The following is a 19,332-nucleotide window of genomic DNA, read 5'->3' as shown; positions in this document are numbered from 1 at the left end:
ATAATTTTAAATAAAGTAATATAATAAAATAGTTTATAAATAATGTTATGTCATCATATAGTATTTGTTATTTAAACAAGTAAACAAAATGAAATCACAGTGGTAAACATGCATTTCATTAATAGATATGTGTTTTCTTATTTCTTAATTTTTCTGAACTGGGTCAACCGAAAGGTTTGAATCAAAAGAATGACTCGTTCACGAATGGAACATCGCTAATTTTCACATGAATGCCACAGGAGAGCTCATTTCCTTACGCAAAGCTGTTAAGGCTTCTGAAGACTTGCACTTGAATATGCATGAGTCAAATAGACTGCTGTTATGGTATATTAGTGACAATATTGCCATTTTGGACCTTGAGAGCACCAGTCCTCGTTCGATTTCATTATACCGTTTGTGTTTCACAAAAGATAGAAAATCATACAGATTTAGAACAACAGCTGGGTGAGTAAATGAATTTTACAAAAAAATCTGTGACAACTAGCCCCGATTTTCTGTACATACTGTAACTTCTCTGCAGTTCTTTCTACCGCTTATCTTTTTACGGACTTACTATTGCTATTCATTTTCTCATATGTCCTCAGTTTCCCTTTTCAGTGTTCTCTCGCTCATTGTTAAATCTCAGAAGTATATGGTGAGTGACAGATCAGTGCGCAGAGAATTTAAAGAAAACGTCACAGCCGAGTCAGAGCGCGTCAAGCGAGTGTGTGTGTGTGAGAGAGAGAGAGAGAGAGAGAGTAGTGAGAGGGAGGGAGGGAGACTGTGAGAGAGGGATAGAGAACGAGGGAGGATATATTGATACAAAACGACGGTGGTTTCTCTTCAGTGTGTGTGAGAGAGACCATGAGTGAAGACAAGATGGAGTGCTGGAACAGATGAAGACTGTCATTGGGTGAGTGTGTGCCTTTGTATTTTTTTCCGCTTGATAATGCATGTTTGTGTACCAGCTTGACCACCTGTTAGTGTGTGTGTGTGTGTGTGAGAGAGAGAGAGAGAGAGAGAGAGAGAGAGAGAGTGTTTGTGTCAACATGCATGTATGTTGCCTGCAGGTACATTTCCTCGTGAGTGAACACATTTCTACGTATGTTTATAAGTCAGGTTTGAAAGTAGCTGTGTTTATTTGCACTTCTGCTTTACTCTGCATGTGATATGTCTCTGTTTGTGCTGGCCAACATGTGTACTGTATGTAATTTAGCCTGACAGCCTTTGTGTCCATGTGACAGTGTTTTTGCATCATAGCAGCCTCACTGTGTGTATGAACGTGTTGAAATGATGGTCTTGCCACACATCTGCAAATATTGTTGGCTTTGATGTTATTGTAATGTAAAAAGCTTTTTTTAGTCAGATAATCCAAGAGGCAAAGTGAAATTGTGCAGCATGTTGTATGTTAGATATTTTAGACTTACAAAAACATTAATTAGTGTGGCATTTCCAGCAACCATGCAAAACAAAAAGGAAAAAAACAACTTTGTTTTGACTCACAACAGTGCCATTTTATCTCGCTTATTCTATTTTTGGCTCATTAGATGGTCTAGTTCACGGGACAAGAATCGTACGAACTAAAGGGAAAGATGTGAAAAAAGGTTGAAAGAGAATGTGCGAGACAGAGATAGAACGCACCGAAGAGGACGCACATGAAACAGACACTATATCTCTGTCCTTAGGGAGGTAGTGTAATCAAAACAGCCGCATTACTGGTAATGAAAGATGTTATCAGCAGAAAGTCTGTCACACATCTTTATCTGTCTGGGTCAGGGGCCGTGGGGCAGTCTTCTGTTTCACTTGTTACAGCAAACAGTTTGTTTTAGTTTAATGAAATTGGCTCCACAAAACTGGCTGAAAATTTGTAAGATGATGTCTTTCCACACATGCACTTTGTTTTTGCAGAACATAAAAGAAGATATTTAACGGACTCTTCAAGCTACTTTTTCCATATTAAAATTATATTTAAATTTATGTTCAAACTCATTTAATTATTCTAAGGAAAGGGGGATTTTACCATTTTTGGGTCATTCGATTTTTTTTTTTTACATTTATTTTAAGGGAAGGGGGGGGGGGGGTAAACAGTATTTATTTAAAGGAAGAGGGAAATTAAATTTTTTTCAATCACTTTAAATTTTAAGCATGCTTATTTGTTTATGTATGTATGTATTTTTTTTTTTTTTTTATTTTTATGCTTTAAGCATAAAACCTTAATGCAACTATTTTGTAAACAAGAAGAATCTACTAATGGGTTAAGAAATATAAACATAAAAATTTTTTATTAGAAAATGCCAAATGAACTTTATTCAAAGAAATTGACCTGAAAAAAAATCCATTATGTTACACAATTTTGATTCTAAAGTAATTTTAAAGGATCTTGTTTTAAGGATGTTTTAATAGGAAAACTTCACCAGAAAAAAATAAAATAAAATATATATATATATATATATATATATATATATATATATATATATATATATATATATATATATATATATATATACATACATACATAAATTACGTATTTTTCTTAAATATATAAAGTGCCCTCCATAAGTTTTGGAACAGTAAAGACAAAATTGTTCTGTTTGCTGTGGAGTCAAGAAATCTGTAAATATGATTAAAAGATGAATATGAGACAAAACTACAGAATGTCACATTTTATTTTGGGTGATTCAACACAAAGATGTTTTACCAGCTAAGAAGATCAGCACTTTTAATGTTTCATCTCCCTATCTGATGTGAGCATAAGTATCGGAACAGTTGCCTCATAGGTCTTTTACGTGTTCAGCTGTGTTCTGTTGTATTCATTTTTAAAAGCAGGGAACGTGTCTTTTCAGCTATATCCATTGCTTCTGCATTCTAAGTCTTGCATTCGACAATGACACACACAAACCAGGATGAAGATGAGGAAGCCGACTCTGAAAGAAAAGCAAGTAATTTAGATGCTAAAAGAAAAGAGGAAGTCAATTAGAACTATAGAAAAACAAAGGACATGGAGAAATCAAGAGTTTGGAAACTACTGGCGACATCAGCAAACAACGACGACCTGATTGGCTGAGAAAAACAACAGTAGTTAATGACAGACAAATCATAAAAGCTGTGAAAATGAGCCCTAAAATACATGTCTGTAAAATCACCAACAACCTCCAGAAAGCTGGGGTGTTGATCTGTCAAGCTACAGTCCGCAGGAGAATTTGACACAGAATTACAGAAGCTACACAGCAAGATGCAAACCTCTGATCAGCACCAAAAATAGAAAGGCAAGATTCTTCACAAATGTGAGCCAGTAGAGTTTGGGAACTGAGTTGATGGAAGCAAAAGTGTGGAGAAAAACGGGAACTGCAAATGATCCTAAGCCTACAAACTCATCTGTAAAGCTTGGTGGAGGTGGTGTCATGGCATGCATGGATGTCTCTAGAACAGGTCTTCTTCATTTTCAGTGATGACTTAATGTATAACAGCAGTAGCAGAATGAATTTGGATATTCAATATTCAAGAAAATTCCAACAAACTCATTAGAAAGCACTTCATATTAGATCAGGACAATGACCCAAAACACCCTGCCAGTTCAGTCAAGGACTTTATCAGGGCAAAGAAATTTAAAGTCTTAGATTGCCCAAATCAATTTCCAGATTTAAATCCGATTGAACATTCATTTTATCAGCTGAAGAGGAGACTAAAGACAGAAACTCCCCAAAACAAGCAACAGTTGGAATTGGCTGCATTAAAGGCTGGGGAAAGCATTTCAAAGCATAAGACCAAGAGTCTGGTGATTTCTATGGGTTGCAGACTCACTGCTCTGATTGCATGCAAGAGATATGCAACTAAATATTAGCTTTTAATCTTTTACATCTGCCTTAAATTCAACTGTTCCAATACTTATGCTCACCTCAAATAGTGGAAAGAACTCTAAAAGTGCTGTCCTTGTATGTGTCGAAAGACCTGATAATAAAATGTGACATTGTGTAGTTTTGCATATTCATCTTTTAATCATATTTGCAAATGTCTTGACAGCACAGCAGTGAAAGCAATTTTGTCTTTACTGTTCCAATATTTATGGAGGGCACTGTACATGCGTGTGTGTATTTATATGTATAGTACATAATAAATTTATACAGCACACTCACACATACTATTTACACAAAAACTTTTATTTTTAATGCGATTAATCATTTGCCCAGCACTTAAACAAAACAAAGTGATAGTTGTTTTCAAAACATTCTTTCTTTCTCTCGCCACAGTTCTTTCCAGTGGTCCCGATGAGCGTTTCCAAACCACCTCCACCCCATTCCCATTTCCCCCCCAGCAACCCGTCCTCCCATCTCTCTCTGCCTTCTTCCTCCCCCTCTCCCTCCACCCCTCCCTCGGCCGCGGGTCCCCCCAGCCCCGCTGTGCCTCCTCCTCCCTCCCCAGTCAAGATCTCTATGCAGGAACACTTTGCAATCAATGTGTGCCCCGGCCCCATCCTTCCCATCCCACAGATCTCCGACTTCTTCCCTCGTTTCCACGACTTCCCCATCAACCCCCCTCCACCCCGGGAAAAACAAGTTCTAAAGGACAAAGACAAGGACGGAGACGGGAACGGAGAGAAAGACCGCAAGAGGGAGAGAGAGCAAGAGGAGAACGGGGAGTTTGCCGACTCGGATGACGAGGACAGTGAGTTTGTCTCATGGCTAGTTACCATTTCACATTTGGTTCCCTTTAGTTGGATTTACACATGTGTTTACACTCAAAGTAATCATTTTACAGATGCATTTTTCACAAATCTACATACATCCTTCTGGTACAGGCTTGGGTTAAGGGCTTTTCTCTAGGACAGAGTCCTTGTGGGCTTCGAACCTATAACCTTTGTCATTGCCAGTCCAAATTTTTAACCACATCAGCCCAATCTGACATACTGTAAAATAATGCTTCTTATTACATGACTCCTCACATACATGAATCCAAGGATATTTCCTGTTCTCGATTCCATTTGTTTGATTGACTGATTTTATTCACCAGTAAGCAGTGGCAATGAGGCATGAGCGCTTCCCATCGACCTGGACCTGAGTCCCATACTGTTCGGTATTGATTGCTTTGTGTGGAGTTTGTTTGATTGGTGTGAGTGTGTGTGATAACTGAGGTATGCGATCAGAGTGTTAAATACTTCATTAGTCTCTGTAATGGTGCATAAACACTACAAGCCCTCTGTATGTGCACAGCCCTGATTATGTCATTACAGGCAAGACTGCTTCCCAGCTAATGTGCGTGCAACACATTCAGTTATTCTTTGTTTCTTTTAGCCTACCTGGGAACCCTGGAGTTCAGCCTGCTATTTGACCAAGAAAATAACTGCTTGCACTGCACAATCAACAAGGCCAAGGTAAGTTTATACTCACACAAACACTACTGGGTTTTTCTACAACTAAAGACATTTTTGTGCTTGTGCAGTTGTAGAAATAACTCAATTTCTGACAGTGAACATTTTTGTTTTGACATTTTAGCCCCTAAACTAATGAACATTTCCACCACATCTGAAATGATGTATTGTGTTTAATAATAATCGGTGGTGGAAACATTTTTAATATAAAACAATAGACTGCAGTCTTGCTAAGAGTAGTTTAGTAAGTAGCATTTATGGATACCAAATGAAATGAAGTCATTTACACTTTTTGCATCATTTGACTATTAACTACAGCTTGATTGGAAATTACATTATTTTTATTAAATTTTTCTTCACAATGTCGTTTTGAAAAAAGCGATAAAAGTGTTTTAGAAATGAACTAGAAACTGAATTAGAGTCAAATGGTAAAAAAAAATATATGTATAGGTTATAATATAGCAGTTGTAGAATGTAATATTTTTTTTCATATTCTAATATTAAAAGTCTAGGTCTGGGACAAAAGTGGAATAATAAAATGTATTCATAAAATCTGTAAAGAACGTTTAAATGACTCATCCTGCACTCATTTACAAAATAATGTTAACAAAATGCCCTCAATAGATTTATCTACCCATAAGCCACTAAAACTGACCAGCAAAAGCAAGTGTTATCATATATTTAAACACATCATTTGCTAATTTATTTCATGGATTTTTTTGAGCAAGCAAAAACAAAATTAACGAGTCCAGTTAAACAACCTTGTGCCCTAAAGTGTGCATATCACAGTAAGGATATGATCTATCAACCTCTCACCCCAGACATGAGTGTGAATCTTATGTGACATGAAGTCTTTGTGCTTTTGTGTGCTTGTTTGTGCCCACAGGGACTAAAGGCCATGGACTCCAATGGACTGGCGGATCCATATGTGAAACTCCACCTCCTGCCTGGAGCAAGCAAGGTCACTGCAACCTTCTCACACGCACACAGCATGGTTCAACTCTTGCTGCACCATCAGCACAAGTTGCGATTCTCTGTCATGCACGCACACACATACACACATCAACACATGCGTTGCACAATACACAGGCGTGATGTGAGCATGCATCACTGGCAGGGCCACCCGTGAGCGCTGAAGATGTTCGTGTGGAGAACATGCGGTGGAAACGGGTGGATTCAGAACGCGTTTCAGCACTGAATTATTCTCTCTTTCATTTCATTTCATTCTCACCACATGTAACAAATGCACGGCACTCCAATTTGTTCAAATCAGGACAGTCTGTGACAGGAGTATCCTGTCTTCTCTCCAGTGGTTTATACTTTTCTCCGCTCTCCCGCACTCTCGTCCGAACCTCTGCCGCTATCTCATTGTCTATCGCCACATGACCCACTTTGACCTTGGAATACCAACACAGCGTTGAGTGCAGGATGGGAGGGTGGGATTGAAAAAAGAGTGAGACAGATGAGGGGGGACAGCAGCAGGTGGTTGTCATGGAAACAGCACAGATTGTTACACGACTCACGTCAACGGAGGTGCGTATATGTACAAAAGGGAAAGAGAAAGCGAGAAACGTCACGTCTTGCGTACGCTCCCACGCGCCAGCCTGGTAAATATGGACCACCAGGGTTATACAGACATCTCCGGGCTTTTAAAAGGTGTGCGAGCCGGAGGTGATGGACGTGTATGCGACGCCCACCTTCAGACGTAGACGTACACATGTACTCTCTCGCACGTACGTGGGCGTGCAGGGCATTAAATGAACCCATTTATAACACTCTCCTTTTGTCCTTTTACACGCTTCATGGTTTCATATGCATCCTTATGTGACATATTAAAGGAATAGTTCACCTATAAACAAACATTTTGTCTTTTACTTGACCTCGTATGACATTTCTTCTTCTTTAAGAGGGCTTGTCCCAGAACTGAAACTAAAGTGTATTAAGTGTAAAAAAAAAAAAAAAAACAATAAAATAAAATCTAAATAGAAGATGAAAAAATACTATTTAGATTAAACTACATTTTTTATTTATTTCGGTTAGTTGTCACAATCATTTTCTAATTTGAGTTTTTTACATTTAAGGGTAAAGTAGAAAAATTAAATAAAAATAAATTATTAAAGCTGTTTAGAAATGTAAAAAATTACTTAATCAAAAATGAAAAATGAAAATATAAAAGTAAAAGCTTCAACGTTTGTCAAACTTTATAAATATTGCCTAGACAACATACCATCCTTACGATGAAGGTGAATAGTGACCAAACTGCTATGCAATATTTCAGTAGTCTCATGTTAAATTCTAATCTGTTTCTTGCTGTATGAAGAATGGGTGACTTTTGTCAACACAAGGGTGACTTTTATCAACAACAACAAAAAATGGACAAAAGCACATAACCAATCAGTTTGTTGCACTGCTGAAGTGGTATGGAAGACTTGAACAAAAATGACACCTGGAAGTATAAAAATAAAACCTTTTCAAAATATTAATAAATGCTACAATAGATAATCCAAATCCACTTTCATTGAACACTCGTTTTATGTTCCACAGATGAAAGAAAGTCACACAGCTTTGGGACGACATGGCACTGAGCCATTATTGCTAGTACCATCCCTTTAACAAGCTACTTCCCATGCAGGAACTCTATCAGCATCCCATAAAAAGTGCAGGAGGCAGAAGGAAAAAAGCGAGAGGGAGGGAGAGATTGTAGAGCTCAAGAGTGGCCCTTCTTGGTCGAGTGTGTATGTGTGTGTCATCATCATCACACAGCATGGAGAATGAGATATCTGAGTCACACACACTCTCCCAAGCTGCTGCTCTGGGAATCTCACTGCCCTGGGCCAGATGGAGGGAGGAAAGGGAGAGAGAGAAAAGGGGGAAGAGAGAAGTGAAAGATGAGGATAAAATATTTAGAAGAAAATGCGATCGCGACGATTTGGCAGGAGGAGAGAGAGACAGGTGAAACCATATGCTGTCGCAGGCAAAGATGCAAAATGAGCGAGGAACTTGGAGAGAAAATAGCTGGAAAGCTAGTAGGAGTAGGTAGGAGCATTTTTTGATGAATGCTTGAAGGACAAAATCAGAGAGTACTATGTTTTTAGTGTACTCAACATCACTGAAGCTTAATGTCAACAAGAAAATAAAGTTTACATAATGCACTTTTCTAGTTTTATTGTGAATAATTCACCGTACTGGTGTACTACATTGTTCCAAAATATATATATATATTTATTTTTTTAACAATTGTAAGAAGTGAATACTGTTAGCAGGGATTCATAAAATGAATGAAAAGAAAGTTAAAATATTTTGAATGTTATAAAAGATTTCTAAATAAATCTGACCTTTCTATCTATATATGTCTATCTATCTATCTATCTATCTATCTATCTATCTATCTATATATATATATATATATATATATATATATATATATATATATATATATATATATATATATATATATATATATATATATATATATATATATATATATATTAGGGGTGTAACGATACGCGTATTCGTATTGAACCGTTCGGTACGACGCTTTCGGTTCGGTACGCGGTACGCATTATGTATACCGAACGGTTCGTTGGAGTATTTAATTATATTTGAAAAAAAAAAAAAAAAAGAGAGAGAGAAATATAATGATATGCGTTCAACAAGGTAGCCCAATAACCCAAACAACGTAACAGGCAACGCCCCTGACACTCCCGAAGAAGAAAAAAACACCATCTTATATGTTTATGTTAGGCTACTCAGCAGGCGCTCGCTCACTCAGTACACGCTGAAGGCTCGTTGCAAAATAGCCAATGCGTTTAACAGACTAGAAATGAGAAGATCCTCCAATAACCAACAGGTCTGGTGTTTGGGTGCACTTTGGATTCCCTTTAAGCTATAATGGTGATGGCAAGAGAGTGGTGGATAAAAAAACAACGGTATGTCGCATCTGCAACATGACAGGGTACACCAGCGGGAATACAAAAAAAAAAAAAAAAAACACCAGCGGGAATATCTGGGATATATGCGTCAGTACTATCTGGGAAAAGACGAAAAAAAATGAGAAACATGCACGCAGCAAACTATCCCTGCAGCATTTAGACACTATAGCTTACAGGGAATCCAACCCAAACACCAGACCTGTTGGTTATTTTAGGATCTTATATTTCTGGTCTGTTAAATGCATTCGTCATTTTGCAACGAGCCTTCAGCGTGTGCTGAGTGAGCGAGCGCCTTAGGGGCCGTTCACATATCGTGCCTAAAAACGCATGGAAAACGCTAAGCGCGTCTTTCTCCTCCTTTCCAAAGCGCTCGGGCAGAAGCGCTCATGAGGCATCTGTCTTTGCTAAGCAACAATGACGTGCTCTCTCCATGAGACGTGACATGACGTTCTTGTCACATGACCCGCGGTGCGCTTGCGGCATTCTGAAAAGTTGAGATGTTTTTACATTTTGCTGTATCTAAAACGTATCGAACCGAACCGAACCGAACCGTGACATCAGTGTATCGTATCGAACCGAACCGTGAATTTTGTGAACCGTTACACCCCTAATATATATATATATATATATATATATATATATATATATATATATATATATATAAAATGTATATATATGTATATATATATATATATATATATATATATAATTTTCTTCTTTTTCTTTTTTTTCTTTTCTTTTTTTTAAGAATCCTGAAAAATGTCATGGTTTGCACACAAATACTAAACAGCACAAGCGTTTTGAGTGTGAAACGTTTCTTGAGCATCAAATCATATTAGAATGATTTCTTAAGGATCACGTGACACTCAAGAACACCGGAGTAATGATGCTGAAAATTCAGCTTTTCATCTCAGCAATAAATGACATTTTAAAATATATTAAAATCGAAAACTGTTCTTTTAAATTGTAATTATAGTTCACAATATTACTGTTTTTACTGTATTTCTGATCAAATAAATGCATCTTCTGTGAACAAAAGAGACTTCATTTTAAAAAAAGGTAGTACCAAGGTTCATTTTTTTATGTGATGCTATCAGATAATCATCATGGTACTATTATTGTTTATGGCCAAGAAATATGTATTGTTTATTACTTTTTATTGAATTGTAAATACCATGGTAAATGAATACTGTATGTTAAGCACTCAGTATGATCTAACCATCTGACATCATCACTGTACCATAGTACTGCCACAGTAAAGGCAATTAAATGAATAGTGGTCTGAATGATTCATCTCAAGTCCCGGTAGCTATTTGCTCAGTTGGTGCTGTTTTAATGGACTGTTACATGTATTTTTTTACTAATGTCTGTTGGAATTAAAGTGTGTTTATTCATTTGCTGAGCATCCTCAGGGGGCGAGAGAGAGGATAGCCAAGCTTGGCTGGTCCCAGCTTCAAATGCAGCAGTGCAGAGAGTAGAACAGAGCAAGCAAGAGAGATGAAATGAAATATGCAGAGAAGCAACATGTTCTTCAGGCAATGAATGACGTGTACTGTCTCTGTCAGGAGAGCGAGTGCGAGAGATGCTGCGGTTTGGGAGATTGTGTTTGGGTCTTCACAGCCAGAGCATTTCTTTGATTTAACACTAATTTGTTAAACGAGCTGTTGCAGGATAATTGCCCAGTTTGGGGAGTTTAGCATGCATGTCAGGGTATTTGAAGTGTGAGAGTCTGGGGTGGGAGCAGAATTTTAGAGAAGAAATGGTGCGATGGTGAGCTGTGTCTGTGGGGGTGGTCAGATTTGGCCTACATTGAGGAGAGCAAACGTCCCCACAAGCAGCGGCACGATTTTTCAGGGGGTACCAGCGTTGGTTCTGGCTCACTCTGTTCCCTAGGCAGGGCATTACATGACTACAGGGGGGAAAGTAACACTTTTCAACTTGCTCTTTAGTGTTTTGGGTGAGATGAGTTCAGTGTTACAGTTTTTGTGCAGCGTGGAAGGGGACCCGGGTTCAAGTCCCGACCTAATACAGTATGTTGTTGTTAGTGTTGTTTCAGTATACAAAAGCTACATTTTAACTGAACTTGACAGCCAGTGATCATCATGCATTTTCGTTATAAAGAACAGAACAGTTTTGACATTTTATTCTACAGGGGAAAAGCCATGCATGTTTGAAGCAAAATGGCGGTGCATAAATGATGACAGAATTGGTCAGGTGAATTGGCCAAATTTAGACATACACCTTATTTACTTAAAATAACTGCACACCTTAATTTGCACATTAAAAGTGCTTTTAAAATTGTCTTCACAGTCATGGTGCTTCTGCCCACAAGGATAGTAAAACATGAAATCATATTTGTGGAGAAAGCTAAAAAAAAGACTAAAAAATAAACAAATATACAATACACAGGTGGATCTCAGTAAATTAGAATGTTTTGGAAAAGTTAATTTATTTCAGTAATTCAACTCAAATTGTGAAACTTGTGTATTAAATAAATTTAGTGCACACAGACTGAAGTATTTTAAGTCTTTGGTTCTTTTAATTGTGATGATTTTGGCTGGCATTTAACAAATACCAACCAACTCCAGCCTCTGATGTTGTCTGTGGTTCATCAAATTCCTTGACACGTCTGTGTGTGGTGGCTCTTGATGCCTTGACCCCAGCCTAAGTCCATTCATTGTGAAGTTCACTCAAATTCTTGAATCGATTTTGCTTGATATTTTTGCTTGGTTCTCTTGATTGGTTTTGCATCTTTTTCTTCCACACTTTTTCCCTCCGCTCAACTTTCTGTTAACATGCTTGGATACAGCACTCTGTGAACAGCCAGCTTCATTGGCAATGAATGTTTGTGGCTTACCCTCCTTGTGAAGGGTGTCAATGATTGTATTCTGGACAACTGTCAGAACAGCAGTCTTCCCCATGATTGTGTAGCCTACTGAACCAAACTGAGAGACTATTTTGAAGGCTCAGGAAACCTTTGCAGGTGTTTTGAGTTGATTGGTTTATTGACATGTCACCATATTCTAATTAGTTGAGATTTGTTGAGATAATTTGGTGGGTTTTGTTAAATGTGAGCCAAAATCATCACAATTAAAAGAACCAAAGACTTAAACTACACTACTTCAGTCTTGTGTTTATTGAATTTATTTAATACACAAGTTTCAAAATTTGAGTTGAATTACTGAAATAAATGAAAATTTCCACGACATTCTAATTTATTGAGATGCACCTGTAAATATAATAAGTACTAAAAGATAATGTGTAAATTTATCCATCTCTCTGTCTATCTGTTTGTCCAATTGTCTGTCAGTCTGTTGTCCTATATATCCATCATTTTGTCATTCTATCTATAGATCGTTCTTTTCATCTGTCTGTCTATCTGTCCTATCTGTCAAACAGATGGATGGACAGACATACAACACATCCATTGCTCTTGAAAAACAAAGTATTATTTTCAAAAGGTTATAGTTTGGGTTTGACTTATAATTAGTTTTAACACAAAACAATAGAGGTTTACACATTAAGTCCTCATTTAGAGGGAAAATGTGTATGTGTGAGCAGATTTAAGGGTAGGAAACAGAAGGGGTAATGATGATTGTGTGTGTGTGTGTGTGTGTGTGTGTGTGTGTGTGTGTGTGTGTGAGAGACAGAGAGGAGGTGAGCTGGGGAAAGCCTCTCGTCCTCTCTATCTCCTCTGCAAAGTAGGTGAGCAGATGTCTGCCTTTCACCTGAGGGAGAAGAGATAAATGATGTTTCTTCTCCTGTCCTCCCTGACTGACTCTCTCTCTTCATCTCTCCCACTGTCATCTCTACCCAGATGCATCATGCCCATTAAAATTAGGATCATGTGTCCCCTTAGATTTTTCATCCAAGTAGATCTGAAATCCTTTTTCTCAGATATTTGTTGGTATTTACTGCAGGTAAAATAGGTTCTGAAACACTTTTACTTATCTACATTTGGAGAGTCCAGCAGAGTTTCACCTGAGTCTTACATTTAGCTTACAAGCTAAGTAGCTAAATAGTGAAGTGAGCAAGGACTGACTGCGAAAGTGCACCACTACCTCAAACTATTTGTAGTATTTTGCTACAACTTTTATTTTTTCTTCTCTCCTCATGTCCTAAGTTTCTCTTTGTCCTTTTCATATTTAAATATAATTTTTAATTATAGATTTTTTTTTTTTGTTAAACACATGGAATAAAATGAATAGTTCAGCCATGATACTCTACTTACATTCAATTCAAGCCAATCTGATTCACATATTCATTAATGTTTACCTATATAACCAGGACGTAATTAAGGAATGCTATGTCTGCATGTATGCGTGTCCTCATCTTGGCCTACCACCTCCCCAGCACCACCTGTCTGGATCTGCTACTGGGGATCTTCCTCTCTCTAGCAGCAGCAGCATGTTTCCTCTTGATTTCATGATTTGAGCATTGTGGAAAGCCTTTTCACACAGAGATTCTGGAAAATAAGGAATAATATGTTCTGTGATTTGTCCTGGCACTCTGACAATTTTATGGCAATATTCCATTCTAAACACTGTGTGTGACAGAGGCTCAAGTCTGCTTGCTCTCCAGCAGCAGCAGCATAGCTATCTAGTCCACCAAGACCAAACCTGTGCACAATTTGTTTAAAAGTGTCGTGACATACAGCCAAGTATGGTGACCCATACTCGGAATTTGTGCTCTGCATTTAACCCATACAAAGTGCACACACACACACTGTGAACCACATCCGGAGCAGTGGGCAGCCATTTATGCTGCAGCGCCTGGGGAGCAGTTGGGGGTTCATTGCCTGCTCAAGGGCACATGAGTTGTGGTATTGCCAGCCCAAGACTCAAAACAACAACCTTAAGGTTAGGAGTCAAACTCTCTAACCACTAGACCTCAACTACACAAATAAATATATTACAATTTATCCCAGGAGTTGTCATGACTGAAATACAATTTTATTGAAAGGCTTGAAGTGATGCTCATTGACGGCAATCACAGACGTATCTTTTGACTGCATGAACACTATACCCAATCAGCGATGTTTAAAAAACCACTCAACAGTGCTCAAATGTTAGCGGGAAATTTATGTTTTTAAAATTGCAGTACCAATTGGTATTGAAGTCAGTACTTTTGACAACATTAGTCAACATTGAATACAAAAATGTGGTGCAATATCACAGTCAATCAGAACATATATAGGGCCAGATTTACCAACAGCTTGCGACAGTGAAAATTTACTTTTGTTGTTAAAATAATAACCTACTGTCAGGATTTACTAAATAGCGCAGTGAATAATTAGCTCTGAAAAGGCATGGACACCATTATTTTTTTGCGCCTGACATTATGAATATGCATTTGTAGGAGTCTCCCTTTCAGAAAAAAATGTATGGGAGGAGAGTATTAAAATTAATCACACAACACAATTTATTAACATTTGCGCTTGTCAAATTACTCGTATTTGCGCCATTATTTAACATCCAAAAAATGCATGTCTTAAACTATATTGTGCTTGTGTCACAAGTACATCACCCACCCCTGATGAGCATCTGCTCTGCTCATTTGTGATGTTAATTTGCGCTGCGCTTGGAATATTGCGTTTGTCGATATGTAAATGAGATGTTGTGTGTTTTTAATTTGCACAATTAGTCAATAAACGCCCATCAGTGCTGATTTGGAATTGTGCTCTCAAGCTAATTTTCCCTTTTTAGTAAATCTGGCAAATCAGTATTTATACATATTTCTGTGATTTTCATACAAGATCACCATAGAACTTCTTGTGCAACCTGGAATAAAGTGCTTTGTTCAAGGGCACAGTGGTGATGACTCATGGGTTGCACTTTGTAGGAATTGAAGCAGCTTTCCAGTTCCTAGCCCAGAGCCTTAACCACTACATCACCACCCACTGCAAAAAAAATAAAAAAACAAGTGCAAATAACTGTAGCACATCTGAGCAGCATCTGATTCTAACAGATTCTTTAAGTTCAGAAACTATTTACAGCAGTGATAATTTCTGTACAGATGGAGCTTGGGGGGTGTTAATTATTTCCCCAAACGCTCTTAGGTGGTAAAATGTGAAAGAAAGTTTATTTTGGGGATGAATGAGCTTCTGGTTTAGTGGTGAGTTTAGAACTCAATTTCTTCATTTAGGATGTACTAGGGTGATGCGGTGTATTGGTTAAGGCTGTTGACCGCAGGGTTGCTTGACCATCACCATTATGCCCTTGAGCGAGGCGCTTAACCCTATGTTGCTCCAGGGGGACTGTCCCAGTAATAAGCTCATGGTGCTTTTCAATGATGACATTGCGTGAAATTCGAGGAAACATTCCACTGGTTATATGATGATAAATTTAAGTTCCATTTTAATAGAGTAATGTTTGAGAAAGTGTTTCAACCTAACCTGCCATTGTTTTCATCAGTATTTTAGTCTTGTGTTCCAGTAGAAATGTCTAAGCATCATTCAGATCAGATAAATTATTGTTTTCGGAGAATGTATGTTGAATTTAGTTTATTTTTCTTATATTGTTCGTGGTTTATGGTTAAATTTAAGTTGGGTAAGAGAGATTAAATTATAAGATATTTTCTGAAACTAAGTCTTCTTATCCTGCACAATTTTGTGTAGAAGAATTTGCTTCCTAGTCTCAAGTAAATGCATCTGTAGAAGATGTTTAAATATTTTTATTTTATCTTATTGTTGATATTTAATAATTTTATATATGTATATATATATATATATATATATATATATATATATATATATATATATATATATATATATATATATTAGGGGTGTAACGATACGCGTATTCGTATTGAACCGTTCGGTACGAGGCTTTCGGTTCGGTACGCGGTACGCATTATGTACCGAACGGTTCGTTGGACTAATTAATTAAATTTGGAAAATAAAAAAGGTGTGTGAAATATAATGTTATGCGTTCAACAAGGTAGCCCAATAACCCAAACGACGTAACAGGCAACGCCCCTGACACTCCCGAAGAAAAAAAAAACACACTTATATGTTTATGTTAGGCTACTCAGTCAGGCGCTCGCTCACTCAGTACGCGCTGAAGGCTCGGTACCACGGAGCCCCGCACGTCACCTGTAGGAGAGAAAAAAAATCAATCCGTGGCGACGGTTTTGCAATCCGTCCCCTCAGTTTATAAACCATCCTCATGAATTAATAAACTGTTCACTCGGTTTAACAAATCGTACCCACGGATTAACAAACCGTGCCCACGAATTCCCAATGCGTGCGCTCAGATTGTGTAAACCGTACCCTCGGTTTTTGAATCCGTACCCACGAATTCATAATCCGTGCGCACGCTTTCGCAATCCGTTCCCTCGGATTTGAAAACTGACACGCATTTTACACTTAACAGTGAAACATGCATCTAACTCCGGCAGGTGGGGTGAGGTGGGTGGAGCTTAGTATAATAAAATCACAAAAATAAGTCTTCATGTTAAGAAAGAATTGTACACAAGCATTTCCAAAACTGTCAAAGGTTATTTAAAAATAAAGCAATTCACAAATTATTTTATGACAAACATTTTTACTGTCTTGTACTCATTTATTTAGCCTACAAATTAAAATTATAAAAAATAACTTTATTTTTATTTGTATCATTATTATATATTATTAAACAGGTTATGCATAAGAATCTTTTATCCAAAATAACTTACAAAAGAGGAAAAAATTACTCCAGAGTCAGTCACAATGCCAGGTTTATTGCACAATAATAATCAAGTGCTATTATAGATTATCAGCAATTGAACAAGATTTTAATGCGCATCTTTCTTATTAAATCTTTGTATTCCACCTCGTACTACACTTGATAGAGAATCACTTAAGACACTTTGCTGTAAACCTATTCCACATAATAATATTCAATAAAACTGTATGTTAACACGTAGGAGTTTGATTCAAAAACCGAGGGTACGGTTTACAAAATCTGAGTGCACGGATTGGAAATTCGTGGGCACGATTTGTTAAATCGAGTGAACAGTTTATGAATTCGAGAGTACGGTTTATAAACTGAGGGGACGGATTGCAAAACCGTCGCCACGGATTCCTTTTTTTTCTCCTACAGGTGACGTCCTGGGCTCCGTATACGGACATCACCGCAGCGAATGGTGCATTTACGTTATAGCCGCGGATATGAGACCTTACTCTGTAGTGGAAAACGCAGGTTTTAAGAACATGCTTAATGTAATTGAGCCCCATTACAATATTCCTTCACGAGCCCATTTCAGCCAGACCGTAATTCCTGCTTTGTTCCAAAAAACATAAGCCCAAATAGAGAACCAACTGAGTAAAAACACACTCAATATAAAGAGTTATAGAGTTCAATATAAAAAGAGTTACATCTTTGTATTTGTTCATAACTACTACAACAATATTACATTTAATTTGTAAAAAAAATTTATAAGGAGCTATTTTTGTTTTATACAGTATGCTGCTTAGAAAACACCATAGAAGATGGGTAAAGAATAGCTCCATCATTGTTCAATGTAAAAAACAAAAACAAAAAAAACACATACTTTGTTAGTTTTAATAAATAAAACATTTAAATAAAAATCAAGGAAATTTATCTGCCAATTTTTTCTTTTTGCTGTATCTAAAACGTACCGAACCGTACCGAACCGAACCGTGACATCAGTGTATCGAACCGAACCGAACCGTTAATTTTGTGAACCGTTACACCCCTAATATATATATATATATATATATATATACACAATAGATAATACAATTAATAATACAAATTCACTAGCTACCCCACAATAAATCTTACTTCAGTTGTTACTTTCAGAGTCATAAAAATGATGTCAAATACAGCTCAGTCTGCAACAAAACGCAGAAAATATTGCTGTATGTGCTCAGGGGCAAGTGATCTTTAGAGAGTGTTTTTCAGAGAGTAAAGTAAGATAGGAAAGGTTTTGCGATGATGGTTTGGGTGTGTCTTGTGCGAATGACTAACTGAAGCATGCGCTCCCTGATTTACAATAATCTGGGTTCATCACCATTAGACTGATGGTGAGAACAAATTTGTGTGCGTGCACAGCTGTTGCGAAGCCAGCAGAAATTGTACAGGAGCAGCTTTGTCTTTATCCAGTGTGTGTATAAATTAAATTCATTATCAATCTCAATACACTCTTCCTCTCTTTTTCAGGCAAATAAATTGCGCACTAAGACTTTAAAGAACACGCTGAATCCAGTGTGGAATGAAACACTCATCTATCATGGCATCACGGCTGCTGACATGACCACCAAAACCCTCAGGTACTGTACTACCTCTGTTTCCCATGATTCACACCAGCTTCAAGTATTTTTGGCTCTACTTGAACTTCCAATTCACCTTTGAACATATGGTTCTCTGTCAAATCCCATGAGTTTCTCCGTTCGACTTATTAATGACAATGATATCATGTGTGAACTACATGTGTGAATTTCATTACTTTGAGGTCAAATAAACTCAGAAGCACAGTGTCACTCAGAGCACATTGTGTGTATGTGTGTGTGTCTTCGACAGCATGTAGTGGACGTCTCTGTGGTGAAATAACACACAATAGCCTTAAGGTAATACCCCCACTTGGGTTTAACCTTCTGTGTAGAGGTATGCTACAATTTGAGCAATAAAACTCAAGAGGACAGAACGAGATGGGGGCAATTTCTCTAGAAATGTAGTAGAAACCCTTGTGATCCACAGCTGGGAAACAAACCTAGCAGGAGCTCTCGCGGGATGAGAGAGAGAGACAGAGATAAAGAGAGAGCGAAGCTGCTTGCTTTACTTGTTCCACTTTTTGGTTGATACCGTTAAAAAAAAAATCAAGTTTCATGCTGAAAGGGTTTTTAACTCAACCCCGATTTACCTCAGTACTTCAGTCCACAGATTTTTGCTTCTGCAGTATGCTGAGATATTTGTGGAAATTGTGATTTTTTTTAACAGAGACTTCTTGTAGATAAGAAAAAAAAAAACAATTAGATGCATACATTGTGCCAAAAGTGACATGTGCTGATCTGCTTCTTGTGGTGAACATGGATTCTCGCCACTTTTGAATCCC

General features: G+C 37.5%; 1 protein-coding gene across 3 annotated transcripts in view; it reads left to right on the top strand.

Annotated features, from left to right (window-relative positions):
• The first annotated feature begins 723 nt into the window (after positions 1–723).
• Positions 724–19,332, top strand: part of LOC113107148 (double C2-like domain-containing protein beta) — a 37,312-nt gene continuing 18,703 nt past the window's right edge. Inside the window, exons 1-6 of one of the 3 annotated variants that reach the window (XM_026269434.1) lie at positions 724–892; positions 1,527–1,668; positions 4,227–4,641; positions 5,268–5,347; positions 6,231–6,305; positions 18,441–18,550. In XM_026269434.1, coding sequence (XP_026125219.1) covers positions 4,245–4,641; positions 5,268–5,347; positions 6,231–6,305; positions 18,441–18,550 — 662 coding nt within the window. In that variant the 5' untranslated portion in view covers positions 724–892; positions 1,527–1,668; positions 4,227–4,244. Of the gene's footprint in view, positions 893–1,526; positions 1,698–4,226; positions 4,642–5,267; positions 5,348–6,230; positions 6,306–18,440; positions 18,551–19,332 lie in introns of all 3 variants that reach the window. The other 2 variants (XM_026269435.1, XM_026269433.1) reach the window with 2 other exon arrangements.

The sequence above is a fragment of the Carassius auratus genome, chromosome 8, assembly GCF_003368295.1.
Source record: "Carassius auratus strain Wakin chromosome 8, ASM336829v1, whole genome shotgun sequence".
Taxonomy (NCBI): domain Eukaryota; kingdom Metazoa; phylum Chordata; class Actinopteri; order Cypriniformes; family Cyprinidae; genus Carassius; species Carassius auratus.
The sequence above is the reverse complement of the archived record's forward strand: the minus strand, read 5'-3'. Positions and strand labels throughout refer to the sequence as shown.